Raw genomic sequence first — 14,044 nt, 5'->3', positions numbered from 1 at the left:
GACAGAACAGAAAACAGTTCACTTACAGTGAACAAAATATCCATGAAATACACAAGAGCATTCTGAACAAAAAAACAACAGCAAAAAGCCCAGATAAAAAGGGGGGGAACTAAAAAAAAAAGCACAAAATTACTGTATCTAATCTCTGCGATCTTCAGGGTTAGGCCACATGTTTTCATCAACATCGCATCTGATATTATCCAAGGCGATGCACCTGGGATAAAACCGCTTGGTATGTCGGATCCACCCTTGGCAATCATCAACTGTGATGTCCCTGCAGCCAGCAGCCATGGCTTCAAGGAGGGACATCTGGTCATGTGGCTGATGGTCATCAACCTTCCACCTCCATGCAGAAAAGAACTCCTCTATGGGGTTGAGGAAAGGTGATTAGGGTGGAAGGAAGAGACGTACCAGTCTTGGGTGGACTTCAAACCATGTAGTTATTGCTTGTAAATGATGGAAAGCCACATTGTCCCAGGTGATTACAAAGGTCCTCATGTTTTCACCCTGCTGATCCTGCTCTGGAACCAGGCGCTGGTGGAGATCATCGAGAAAGGCAAGGAGGCGCTCGGTATTGTAGGGTCCAACCTGGCATCTGTGAAGGAGTAATCCTGCATTTGCAATTGCTGCACACATGGTAATGTTTGCCCCTCTCTGACCTGGCACATCAACTGTGGCCCTGTTTCCAATTACATTTCGTCCACTTCGACGCCTTTTGGCCAGATTGAATCCTGCCTCATCTATGTATATGAATTCATGAGGGGCCTGGTTGGCCTCCAATTCCATAACTCTCTGAAACAAAGTTTATGTAAATCTCATTACTGTATACCATAGTGTACTGTAACCTATTACTGTGTAGGTTACCTACTTGCAAAGTGCAAAGCTTATAGAACTGGACATTGAATTGAATATGCAGTACTATACCTGGATATATTGTGGTCGTAGCGCCTTGACTCTCTCACTGTTCCTCTCAAAGGGAACAGTGTAGAGCTGCTTCATCCGCACTCTGTGTTTGGACAATGTCCGAGTAATGGTTGTGAGGCTGATGCTATCGATATTGTCAAATATCTCATGGTCCTCCACAATTCTAGTTTGAACTTCATGTATTGCATTTTGTTGCATTATTTGTAACAACCATTTCTACAATGGCAAGCTCTTGATCATTATTGAGGAGCTTTCCTCTTCCCTCAGAGGAAGGAAGGCGTTGTATTCTTTAGAGCAGCGGTCCCCAACCACTGGGTCAAAGAAAAAAAATGCACCAAAAAAAAAAAATAATAATAAAAATAAAAAATCAACATATGCATTACTGTATGCCCTTATTGACATGTCAAGTGGGAATAGAGACAATTATTCAATTGTTTGTTTATTATCAGCTGAGATTGTTTTTGAACTGATATCACTGCAGAAGCAGAGGTTTTTATACCGTATCTAAGGTTTTGAAAATTGTTTTTGCTATTGTGGGATGTTGTGTGTTAACATTTGTAAATAATACAAAAACAATCCATAATTTTGTTTGGGGGTATAGCTTGTCTGTTAAGAAAATGTGTTTGACTGCATATTGTGTGGAAACGACATGAAATGTGTGAACGGTATGACCACAAAATACCGATGCTGTGCTAATTGTGTTAAGAGTTTAGAAAAAGTATCTGAAGTATGGGTAAGCGCTTGTTAGCGATTGAAAAAAACTGTAAAGGTTTGAATAAAGCTCAAAACTTAATCACATTTTAACTACTGATTTTATATTGTTCTTGTTTCTTTCTTTTTGTTTACAATTTAAATCATGCTTTTTATTTCTCTGATTTTATCTATTTTCATTTTTATTTTTTATTATTTGTTTTTAATGCCTTCTTGTGATTTTATATACACTGTAGCTGTGAAGCACTTTGAATTGCATTGTGTATGAATTGTGCTCTATAAATAAAATTGCCTTGCCTTGCCTAAAGGTGATTGATGCCTTCCAAGAGTCACCACTGAGGGTTAATGTGCAGGGGTGGAGCAGTGATTTTAAATGTAGGGGTGTTACAGGGGGGGGCACATGAGCGCCACATCAAGCCCAGACACACGACGCTGAAGTTGGCATCCGATTCGCGAATTAAATGGATGTGAATAAAGGGCCATTACATTGCATTTTGATCGCCCTAAACTAGATCATGTATGGAAACTACAATAGTTACGCTGCTCAAATCTGGATGGAATTATTCTAAAGAGGCTGTAGATTCATTAAAACCTTGTTTGGGATTTGTGAAACCTTTTTCTGATTTGTACAAATGCAGAACAAGGCCATTTTACTGCTTTTTGATCACACTAAACTAGATCCTATATGGAAACTACAATAGTTACACTGCTCAAATCTGGATATAATTATTCTAGAGAGGGCACAGAGTCTTTAAAACACATTTTATGATTTGTTAAAACTTTATTTGGTCATTGAAAATTCAAAAAGGTGAAATCATCTTGCTGTAAAAGTGGGTGTGTTGAAACACCCCCATCCCCCACGGGTGCGACGCCCATGTCTGCACCGGCCCGTCGTGCTGAAAAAGGAGCTGAGCCAGAAGGCGAAGCTCTCGATTTACCGGTCAATCTATGTTCCTACCCTCACCTATGGTCACGAGCTGTGGGTAGTGACCGAGAGAATGAGATCGCGAATACAAGCGGCCAAAATGAGTTTCCTCCGCAGGGTGTCTGGGCTCTCCCTTGGGCTCGGTGTTGGGCCAAACTCTGGAAACATTCGTCGGTGAAATATTTGGCGCACACACAAATCTCTTCGGTTCTGTCGTCACTTTCCCAGAAAAAAAAAATCTGTCCTCTGGCTCTTTAGAGGTTCTGATGCAGGAGCTCTAGGTGCCATTTATACTAATCTGTTTCTATATCGTTTCTATCGCGGATGCACTGTCCATTTACATTAAAATACTGGAATACGACTTCATAGGTGGAAGGATTCAAAAACGCCGGAGCCCACGTAAGCATTCGCATACGATGCTGATTTTAGCAGTTGTAAACGAGGAGAAACGAGGATCTGCAGTGCTGAGCTCTAGCTACTGCGGACGTACTCCTCCCTGATTCGCTAGGCTGGTATCGTTGGTCATGTGACTTGAGTGCCTGGGAAACTAAAAACAAACAGGCGTGCTTCACTTCAGTTACACACTTCCTTTCTATTCGTGTCATCGAGAAGAATATGGAAATCATGGACAACCACGATCAGCATGGGAGCCTGCTCCATGTCCTTCTGCTGGTAGTACGCTGTGCACAACAATACGTGGCAAGGAGGCGCCAGATTCAACAAGCTTTTATGATGAGAACCCAGCCACTGCAGCAACGCAAGCCGTACGGAGCGCCGCTTTTGGGTTAGACCGGGAAGAAGCAGCGCATGGTGGGACAATTTCATGGACCAAGTTGTTGTCGCCGAAGAATAAATAATAAAGAATAAATAATAAAGCATAATAAATAATAAAGCAAGGGCGATCATGTGATGTGATGGCTGATTAGTCATGTGACTAGCGAATCAGCCGATCCCCGTTTCAGCAACTTTGTGTGTAAATGTAAATAGTTTGCAAGACACGAAGAAATGGTGAAATTAATTCATGTAAACAGAGCCTTAAACAGATTTTTTACATCCATGTACAGAGCAATGAGTTGGCCAAAGAGCTGTGGGCGGGGAAAGGCAGTTCAGATCAGGCCACGTGCATGGTCACATGACCAAAGGCGGAGAATAATTTCCAGTGCATGGCTTAGGTCTATCATCATTTTTAGCCACTGGGGGACCGCAGGCAGGCTAAAGGAACTCATATTAATGTTAAACAACCTGAAAAAGTGAAAATTTCATGCCATGGCTCCTTTAAATGTATCTACTAAACCAAATGATGTGAAATAACAGAAGATAAAACTAAAATATCTTTAAAATGTTACTTTGCAGCAGATGTGATTATTTGAAAAGATGTTCTTTTATAAAACATAAAGATTCATGCAAAAGTTGCTTTGTGCACAGATGCATCTGAGGTGGTTTTACGGGTTTGACTCTGTCACCAGGGGGCCTCAGTGAGGAGGGCGTCTGCAGGGGTCATTCACCTCACCAAAGGAAGCTGAATTTTCTTTACACTAAACCAGTCTGCTTCCAAATGGACATCTGTGTGGCAAATTGAATATTTTTGCAATAAGATTAAGGTGCTTTTGTGCTGTCATGATGTTTTCCAGTTATACCAAATGAGTAAGAACCCCTAAAAGTGTCATTTTTCTAAGCTGCTGTGTGTAAGAATTTGACGTTTTAAGAGAGTTTGTCCAAAGCAAAACAGAAATTTGTCTTTCAAGATGGATATTTGAAGAGATTATATGTCACTGGAATGGTGTAAATAAGGGAATACAATCAGGCCATTACATATTTTGGGGGTAAAGGTATCTTTAGTTTATAGTTGAGTCTGTATTATCAATGACTGATTGATTACATTTGGTTTAAGATATTGTAGTTTTAAACATTCAAAAAGTGTTGTCATGATATCGTTTATCCAGAGATTTTTTGTTCATAATGATTCATCATTTTAAACCAGATTCCCTCTTAACAAAAGGCTCTGATTAATAACATAGTTTACACACTGACAGATATTAATTGTATTATATTAAATTATCCATCCATCCATTATCTTCCGCTGGTTCGGGGATCGGGTCGCGGGGGCAGCAGCTTGAGCAAAGAGACCCAGACGTCCCTGGGTCTATATTAAATTATATTATACATTATATTATATTAAACTGTTATAGCCCGTCCATATTTCTTGTTTTTAGGGATTTTATAGATGTTTTATAGCTGTTTTTATGAGCCTCGGATGGAGGGATGTGTGACAATTTGATCGTTACATCCTGTATTTATGTTGCGACTTTTATTTTGAAATGATACCGGAAGTAGTTATGTGGTTGCCCTGCTAAGATTGACGGGCTGGCGGATGTTCAACGCTCTGTGTGGTTCTTTGGGTTCCGCCTTGTTTATAAATTCAAGCAGGCCCCCGGTTACACTGGACGCCAATCCGGAAAAACAAAGTTCAGGATGTCACGTTCAAATGTTCACACATCCCACAAACAACTTTATAATATAATAAATATATATATAACAACAAAGTTATCTGATGATGACAACAAGTCAAGTAATAATAATAATCAGCGTCCAGTAACTGGAACAGAAATAAAAGAAACCACAAAATAAAAGGTAAATACAACAAAGAAAAGTTTAAAGAAAAGAGAGAAATTTAATATGAAAATGTCCACCATCCTACAGTTATGAAATCAAAGTAAGACCGTTGATACACTTCGTTTTGTTCGGTGTCTGATGGTTTGTGGAGTTGAGGTAGGAACCAACGATCCGACACACCGACAGCCCGGAACTCACGGCGCGGAGAAAGCGGAAGTTTAGACGGTTGCTCTGGGTGAATAGTGACCACACAGCTTTGTAAAGAACAACTATTATTTCTCCCTTTTAAACTAACCCAGTGTCCCCTTTCCCTCACCCATGGCGTCAAATTCTAATATAGATATCGAGGGAGCGACGCAGCATCTCCGAGATATCCTCAAGCTCGACCGTCCCGGGGGCAGCGCCGGTAAGTGGGGCCGGGGACTAAAAAGCGGCTGCGCTGCTTTAGGCCGCGGAGGCTAATGGGATGCTAGCTGGCTACACTGATTTCTAATGCTGCGGTATGCTAACTGTATCGGAGCCAAGTTAGCTCAGCAGCAGTTTTAAAGCCTGCTTACGAAATACCCCGCGTCGAAGAACAGTTTGAAGTACAGTACATTAATACGCTGTCATCCACATTTATTTTTTTTAAAGAAAAGTTTCCACGTTTTTACTCGTGTTGCATCGTCCTCGATGTTAGCGAGGTTACGAGCTAGCTAACGTCCCAGACCATTTTCTGGTGCAGACGAGCTGTCTCGTCTGCTGCCAGGCGGAGGAAAAGTAGGACAATTTTTTTGTTTATTTTGAATTATATCTGCGTTATCGACTATTTAGACTGTCAAGCAGTAGTTTTTAGTGTATCTTTGACTCGCTTTTGTGGAAATTGTTTTGGGAATCTGTGATTCTTTCGTGCCCTGATAAACTGCGTAGAAGGTCGGTCTTCATTGCTACTTTGAATGAATCTTTTCCCGTTTGTTTCTGCCACATTCAGCTGTTAAATACGTGTTGTCCAAAGTACTGTAACAACGATATTGTCCTGTTTGGGCAAGTTTTTTAAAAAGAAAACCCACATGTGATAAAGTTTCGATTCCCATTTGTTATGAACAAGATTGTTTTAATTTCAGGGAGTTTTTAAAAGCTGAATTTGAGTCACTTCCACTTCATTTTCTATGTTCTGATGAATTTTTGCATCAGTCTATGATCGAGAAGAATACTAGCGCCATTTGAATATCCATAATATTTGAGCAAAACTTTAAATACACGCAGGACATCTCGCACATACTGGTGTTTTTGGTGATTAGCTTCTTAAGAATGATGTTGATAAAGCTGACCAAAAGTAAGATTATAGGATTCTGGCTGTAAATAAACCTGAACATTGATCAGAGGTTGTTTCAGCTCTCTAAGATAAGTTGCTTTCCGGCATAAACAATAAGAACAATACCAGCAGTTTCACACAACCTACTGGACTGGATCTGCCTCGGTGTGTATGATTTACGATCGTAGATGTGACCTGATAAGTCACATCTATCATCTGTTATCCAGTGGAAAAAATAAACAAAACAACATCAACAATGCATTGGGAATATTTTTAATTTGAGAGGGTAAAATTCCTCGATTGGAGGTAGAAGGAAGTGGCAGCGGTCCAGGAAACGGGACCAGCATCCTGGAGATTCAAGTTTGGTGAAAATCTGTCATATCTAAACTAACTTCCTTTTACCTCTTTTCATTCGCTGCTTGGTTAGGCTTAGCAATGAACGATTAGGAGAAAGAAGCTTTATTAGTTAGAAATCCACAGAGTGATGACTCCAAAGACTGAAATCTCAAGCTGAAACACGCTGCTAGTAAAGTCATGGTTGCTGCAACTCATGTTTATCGGCACAAACAAGAATAATGTAATTTAAAACACATTTCTGGGTTTACGAGCGCACCTGTGGTGAGTAAAAATGCACAAACTGAGGATTCTAATGGCTGCAGCTGGACCCAAAGCTCTGGTCCTTGCAGAGGTTTTCCAAAAACCGGGTTGGCAAGAACAAAAAGTCCTTAAAAAGAAGCCCAGGAAACATAGTTCTTACTGGTCGGGTCTCAGGACTTTCTCCATGTGTCCCGCCTGCACTAACCAGCATACCTGGGTCCATCCTCCTGAGGACAGTTTGTGTAATATTCATGCTAATGTCACCACATTCTGGCAGCGGGTTTATCAAACTTAACATGTTATTGTGATTCTATACAATCGTGATCATGTCGGCATCGACGTCTTCACTCACTTTTCTTTAAACGGCAGTTTGAAACTAACAGAAATATCACATTTCTTGCCCTTTTTCTGCTTTGCACATCTGGAATATGTCGTTCTTATTTAGCCTAAAGTGCAAACCACATTTCTGAGAATGGCGGCTGTTCTTTTTAAGGATTGTGAGCATTCTTACAGAATTAGAAGGCTTAAATCTGGGTTTTCTCAATTCCGGTCCACGGGACCCACTGCCCTGCATGTTTCCCATGTTTTCCCTCCTCCAGCACACCTGATCCAGATGAATGGCTCCTGATCAGGCCGCTGCAGAGCTTGGTGACGAGTTGATCATTTGAATCAGGTGTGCTGGAGGAGGGAAGCATGGAAAACATGCAGGACCATTGAGAAACACTGGCTTAAATGCTTTAATAGCAGCATAAAGATGAAGTTGGCCAAATCACCACATGACCTACCGTTGAGATTATTAATTTGATTATTAATACACCTTTGAGGTGACTGACATTATTGAAAAATAAGTGTTTTTTTTTTATTTTTCCACAAATTTAAGGTGAACAATATATAGAAGAAAAGTAATATTAATGTTGTCCAGCGTGTAAATAAGGGTTCACATACTAAGTTAGGTGCTGGTGGGTTTTATTTGATCACCGCTGTGACATCTCATCAAACTGAAGGGTTTAAGCCCTCTGGAGAGGATTCATTTCCCAGTTTGATGATAAAACTTTTGCCTTTCTCCTGAACTCGGTTCTGGAACCGATGACCCTCATCACTGGTGGCCTCGCAGCCTTTTATGTGACTTGAATGTCTTTGTTGTTGTTGCTTTGGACAGTGTTCAGATGGCTGTGGCCTGATGCTTGTAGGCCTGTAGCAGCCCCCCCCCCCCATCTTTACTGATAGAAAACACTTTGTTTCTGTTGAAGTTCCACACACATTAGTGGCTCTGTGCTCAGCAGGAAGTGACAGAAGTCATAATGAGAAATGTTTATTGTGAAAACATGAATGTCAAACAAGTGAAATGAGCTCGATCTGAGTTTGGAAGAGAGAATTTGTGAGTAGCTGCTTTTTAGATGACAGGCAGGTATTCAGAGGGAGCCTTTTGACGTTTGACTTGTGTTTACAGATCTTTTAAATACGAATATTATTGGCAAGCATTAAAGGGATAGTTCGCCTCTTTTGACATGAAGCTGTATGACATCCCATATTAGCAACATCATTTATGAACATCTTCTTACCCCCTGCTGCGTCCTGTGATCCTGCGTCTTTGTGATTTTGCATCAAAAAATCGTTCTCCAGAAAAAGTCAGACCTCACAATCGCTTGGCCCTATTTTCTCTCCCTTCGTATCACTGCCTGCTGCCGCCTGCCGACAGCCGCGCCTGTTACGGTGTTTGCTGCTCGGTCTGCACAGCAGGCAGTGATACGAAGGGAGAGAAAATAGGGCCAAGAGATTGTGAGGTCTGACTTTTTCCTGGAGTACGATTTTGTGATGCAAATGTATTACTCTGTTGAACGCATATTGTTTTGAGAAGCAAAACGCTTTATTTTTTAAACCCCAGCCAACTAGCCGGACTACCTTCATCAACACCAAAACGAGGCTGGAACTCTGCTCACAGGACGCAGCAGGGGGTAAGAAGATGTTCATAAATGATGTTGCTGATATGGGATGTCATACAGCTTCATGTCAAAAGAGGCGAACTGTCCCTTTAAAGGTTTATGAGGTTCCCACACTGAATTTGCTTTTGAGCTCGAGCTCTTTTGAGCATCACTTACTGTAAATGATCACGCTTCAGACTGAACACGGCCGCGGTATCACAGCGTTTGTCTTCGTCTCTCAGGATGAACTCTCACTGTTTTCCTCAGATGCTCAGTCCGCTGACGGTCAGAGGAAGCCATCTTTCAATGGAGAGCTGAACGGGTTGCTGGGAGCCGGCCTGTTGGGAAGCATCGATCGATCAAACATGTCGGACTCCACCAGACCCATCTCCACAGACATGAGCGCTGCCCAGGAGAAGCAGATCATGTGAGTGTGTCACTTCGCCGCGGCGGCGCCAGAGCACTTTGGTTTGCACGGTTTTAAAGACGCCGATGTGCTGCGTTTTCAGCTGTCTGAGTGGAGACGACGGGTCCACCTGTGTCCCCATCACCTCCAGCAGCGTGGAGATTGTGGCGAGTCAGGACTCCAGCATCAACAGCAAGGCCCGGGGCAGCAGCAAGGTGCGGAACTCAGCCCTGTTTATAAAATCTGAAGCTTTTATAAACCGTTTTATAACCCGTTTATAAAATCTGAAGCTCTTATAAACCGTCTTATAACCCGTTTATAAAATCTGAAGCTTTTATAAACCGTTTTATAACCCGTTTATAAAATCTGAAGCTTTTATAAACCGTTTTATAACCCGTTTATAAAATCTGAAGCTTTTATAACCCGTTTATAAAATCTGAAGCTTTTATAAACCGCTTTAACCCGTTTATAAAATCAGAAGCTTTTATAAACCGTTTTATAACCCGTTTATAAATTCTGAAGCTTTTATAAACCGTTTTATAACCCGTTTATAAAATCTGAAGCTTTTATGAACGGTGTCTGACTGAAAAGGTCGATTCAAAAGCGGCGATGACTCAACGTGGTGTCACGAGTCGGGCTGTGTTGCTAAAGCTGTTGGGCTTTTTAAAGATTCCAAGCTTTCAACTCAACTCAACTTTATTTATAAAGCCCTTTAAAACAGCTGTGGCTGAAACAAAGTGCTGTACATGAGTAACAACACGAAATGTGAGGCATAAAACATAAGAACAATAATTAACAATATTAAAACAATAAAACAATGACAGAAACAGAGTCTCATGCTGGTTAAAAGCCAGGGAATAAAAATGGGTTTTAAGACGAGTTTTAAAAAAAATTTAAAACACTTCAGACAATAGTTTTTTATTTATTTATTTTTTAAATACTCTTTTTATTGGTTTTTCAGTTATAAGTGTACAAAAGAAAAACAAAACTGACAACAAAACATACAAAACAAAAAAAATTCCCACCCCAAATTAACACGAGCGCTGCAATATGTATCTCTACATATATATAAATATATATATCCATGCATACACCAATATATACACATACATACACGTACAAAATCAGCATGATGACAGGAGACATGTAAGCGAATCGCGTGTTTGAAATAAACAAAATGAAACAAAGTGAAAAGCAGTCGGCCCTCCTCTTCCAGGGACAGATGATCGGTTAAAGTTCCTGTAAGAAGGAGGTCGATGGTTCCCAGATCCTCCAAAACTTTTCTGATTTATGGTTAAGGTCATGAGTCAACTTCTCAAGAGGAATAAGAGCAGAAATCTGTGTTAACCACCTCAGCTAAATACATTTTTTTAGCCAGAAATAAAAGAATTATCAACAAAAACTTGGTATCTGCGTCAAAGAGAGCGTCTGGGGTATGACTGAGGAGACAGAAATAGGAAGTCAGCAATTTTTCTTTTTTACCAATGACCTCCTGGATTACGGTCACATGATCAAAACAGATGAATAAATTTCCCTTTATGCATTTTACATCTATAACAAAGGTTAGAGGTGCCAGGAAACTTTCTCTGGAGGCGAACGGGTGTGTAATAAGTTCTAAAAAAAGAAAATTAAAGTTCGAGAATTTAAAAAGAGAAAATGATACTTCCGTAGCATTAATTTGGCTTTCTTTGGCTCGATCGTTGCTTTTTAACGTTGAATTTCTTATTCCTTCAGGTTAAGATTCAGCCTGTCGCCAAATATGACTGGGAGCACAAGTATTACTACGGCCGGCTGATAGCTGTGTGCAACTCCTTCTTGGCCTACGCCATCAGAGGTGAGAGAGTTCACATCACATTCATGGCTACAAACCTTACGTATTCACTTCTGTAAAGGAACCATTTAATGCAGAAAATCACTTCAATGTATGTGAGGTTGATGCTGCTGGTTAAACGGCACCCTGTGGTGGTCGTGGTCTTTATTTTTTCCCTCCTTCAGGAGCCAACAACCACGCCATGGTTCGGGTCCTGAGCTTGGATTTTAACGAGCGCTCCCTGCTGAAGGGATTCACCGGCGCCGTCACAGACCTGGCTTTTGCCCACATCGACTCCTCGCTGCTGGGTTGTGTAGACGAAGCGGGGAACCTGATGGTCTGGCAGCTCACCTGCACCGGCACCAAGATACTGTATCCAGACATAATGTAGAAGCAGAGGAGAGTGTGTGGGAGGATGCACGCTGTGTTGGTACCTTTGGATCTTCCTGCTTTTGTGAGGCAGATTCTCCAGGAAGTGAGTTTCCTTAATCCAAGATCCTCCCAGAGATCAGATCGTGGTGCACATCCAGCGGCCGGAAGACACGCCCCTGAACTCCCACCGTCGCCTCATCTGGTCCCCCGTCATCCTGGATGACAACGAGGAGAACCAGGAGGACACCAGCCAGACTCTAGCTCTTCTACACGAAGACAGGGTATCTATGTTTGACACACAATCATTTGTCCCAGCTCGTAAGAAAAATTAAGTGAGTTAGAAATACTAAAACCCTTAAGATGCATCTTTTTACAACGGAAGGAGGACTGTGGCTGTGTTTGAAGCTACATACTACATACTACATGCTGCATACTGCATACTACATGCTACATACTACATAATACATGCTACATGCTGCATACTACATGCTACATACTACATAATACATGCTACATACTACATGCTGCATACTACATGCTACATACTGCATACTACATGCTACATACTACATGCTGCATACTGCATACTGCATGCTACATGCTGCATACTACATGCTACATACTACATACTACATACTGCATGCTACATGCTACATGCTACATACTGCATACTACATACTACTCGATCAGACAGTATGCAGAGCGTTTACCCACAATGCATTTCGCTCCTGCCCGAGCCGAAATCAGCCGGCCTGAAGCTGATTTCTCTTAAGCTCTAAACTCTGTAAACTTTAGCAACATTTGAAACATTTTCAGGTGAGAAAGTAGTCGTTTAGATCCCCAACGTGTTGAAAACCTGACAAAATACCGGCTGTTTACAATTTTGTTCCCACGAATTCGGCGCTACTAAAGCTAGCCGCAGTGAGCAACGCACTTCCTGTTATTTTCACAAAATAAAATACCCGTTGCCTTTTATCATAGGGAAAGCCATTACCATACAATTGGTGCTTTTGTTTTGAAAACAGGAAGTGAACCTACCCTCGTTGTAGCTAGCTTGAAACTGCCGTTTTGACAGGAAATGACGATGGGCGACGTCACGTTACGTTGCATCTTGGGTAGTTTGAGTATGAGTAGTAACCTCATGATGCATACCCAACATTTCAGAGAATCTAGTATGCAGTCAGGAAAAAAGTCAGTATGAGAAGTATGCGGTTTCGAACACAGCCCGTGTCTTCAGTCCATAAACTGTAAAACTGCAGCTTAATAAACAACCCTGTAAATAACATAAAAGAGAAGAGTGCATGCAGGTTTATGAACATAAAGAAGTTCTGGATAAATCAGCGTTTCATTTATAAAACCACGCCGATGTTTAACAGGAACAAACGTCGCGTGAGGAGAGTAGCTGGAACACTCCGGCTCTGATTTTATTTATCTTTTTTTATTCTTCTCTTCCAGGCTGAAGTTCTGGAGTTTGAGTTCCTGAGAGCGAACATCAGCAGTTGGCCCGTTAACGACACAGAACTGAAAGAAGGGCTGATCACGGTCAAAGGCCACACCGGGGTAAGACTGGAGGAGCTTTTGGCCCCTTCAAACAGATTCTCCCTGTACGCCTCACCTGTGCCGTTCCAAATGTCTCCGTGTTTCGGAGAGTCGTGGATCCTCGCCGGCCTCTCGGTTGATCGTAACTCACCTGTTTGGAATGTGATTCTCGAAGCTGTCGCTGTACTTGGGTCATGCCCACAAGTCTGTGGCTGTTTGACCGGTGCAGAAACTCAAGATGCACCTCTTACTGGGGAAAGAGCAGCTGTGCAGCTGACATGAGCCGCATTCCCCCTGTAGGAACCTTCTGCAGTTCCTTTAACCTTTTCAGGAACAGGGCCGTTTTTTCCCTCATTCGCACATACAGGAACTAGGGACCACGGCCCTCAGTTCCTGGAACCATTTCAGCTCCTTCTCCTCAGATGGGTCTGTTCTGGTTTCCATAGGAACAGATCTGACGGAGGTGTTTGGTGGTCGGTAGCTCCGCCCCTTGTCATGTTGAAATGTTTCCTCGTATGACACGGACACAGCCTGCGCGTGTTTAATAAGTTAAACCTCCACGTGGTCTCCTTTGTCTGCGGCGCTCTGCTCTCCTTCCTTCATGAAACCAAGAAGTACGGCCTGCGCTCCATCCTGCTTCTCCTGACTCTCTGTGAGCTCTTCCAGCCTCGATGTTAGACGCCCCATGTGATCGGCCATGATTAATATCACCATCATGCAGACCATGAACACGGTGGCCTCCCCGCTCTCCATGTTAGCTTCTTGGTGGTGTTTTCTTCTTCTCTCCTTACTTTTACCGGGTTTTGTTTTGTTCTGTTTTGTTGTTGAATGTGGCGCTAAAGTAACACGTCGCTGTCGCAGACGGCTGCGTCGCATCAGTCCCGATCAGGTCCGACTCATGTGGGAATGCAAACTGAAACCGTTCCCCTGG

At 42.0% G+C, this 14,044-nt stretch overlaps 1 protein-coding gene across 2 annotated transcripts in view; it reads left to right on the top strand.

Annotated features, from left to right (window-relative positions):
• The first annotated feature begins 5,372 nt into the window (after positions 1-5,372).
• Positions 5,373-14,044, top strand: part of edc4 (enhancer of mRNA decapping 4) — a 45,584-nt gene continuing 36,912 nt past the window's right edge. For both annotated transcript variants that reach the window (XM_075470710.1, XM_075470709.1), the window contains exons 1-7: positions 5,373-5,579; positions 9,254-9,413; positions 9,496-9,607; positions 11,127-11,226; positions 11,388-11,574; positions 11,708-11,855; positions 13,030-13,134. In XM_075470710.1, the coding sequence (XP_075326825.1) occupies positions 5,492-5,579; positions 9,254-9,413; positions 9,496-9,607; positions 11,127-11,226; positions 11,388-11,574; positions 11,708-11,855; positions 13,030-13,134 (900 nt within the window). In that variant the 5' untranslated portion in view covers positions 5,373-5,491. The remainder of the gene's footprint in view (positions 5,580-9,253; positions 9,414-9,495; positions 9,608-11,126; positions 11,227-11,387; positions 11,575-11,707; positions 11,856-13,029; positions 13,135-14,044) is intronic.

Source organism: Odontesthes bonariensis, chromosome 7 (assembly GCF_027942865.1).
Source record: "Odontesthes bonariensis isolate fOdoBon6 chromosome 7, fOdoBon6.hap1, whole genome shotgun sequence".
Taxonomy (NCBI): domain Eukaryota; kingdom Metazoa; phylum Chordata; class Actinopteri; order Atheriniformes; family Atherinopsidae; genus Odontesthes; species Odontesthes bonariensis.
The sequence above is the reverse complement of the archived record's forward strand: the minus strand, read 5'-3'. Positions and strand labels throughout refer to the sequence as shown.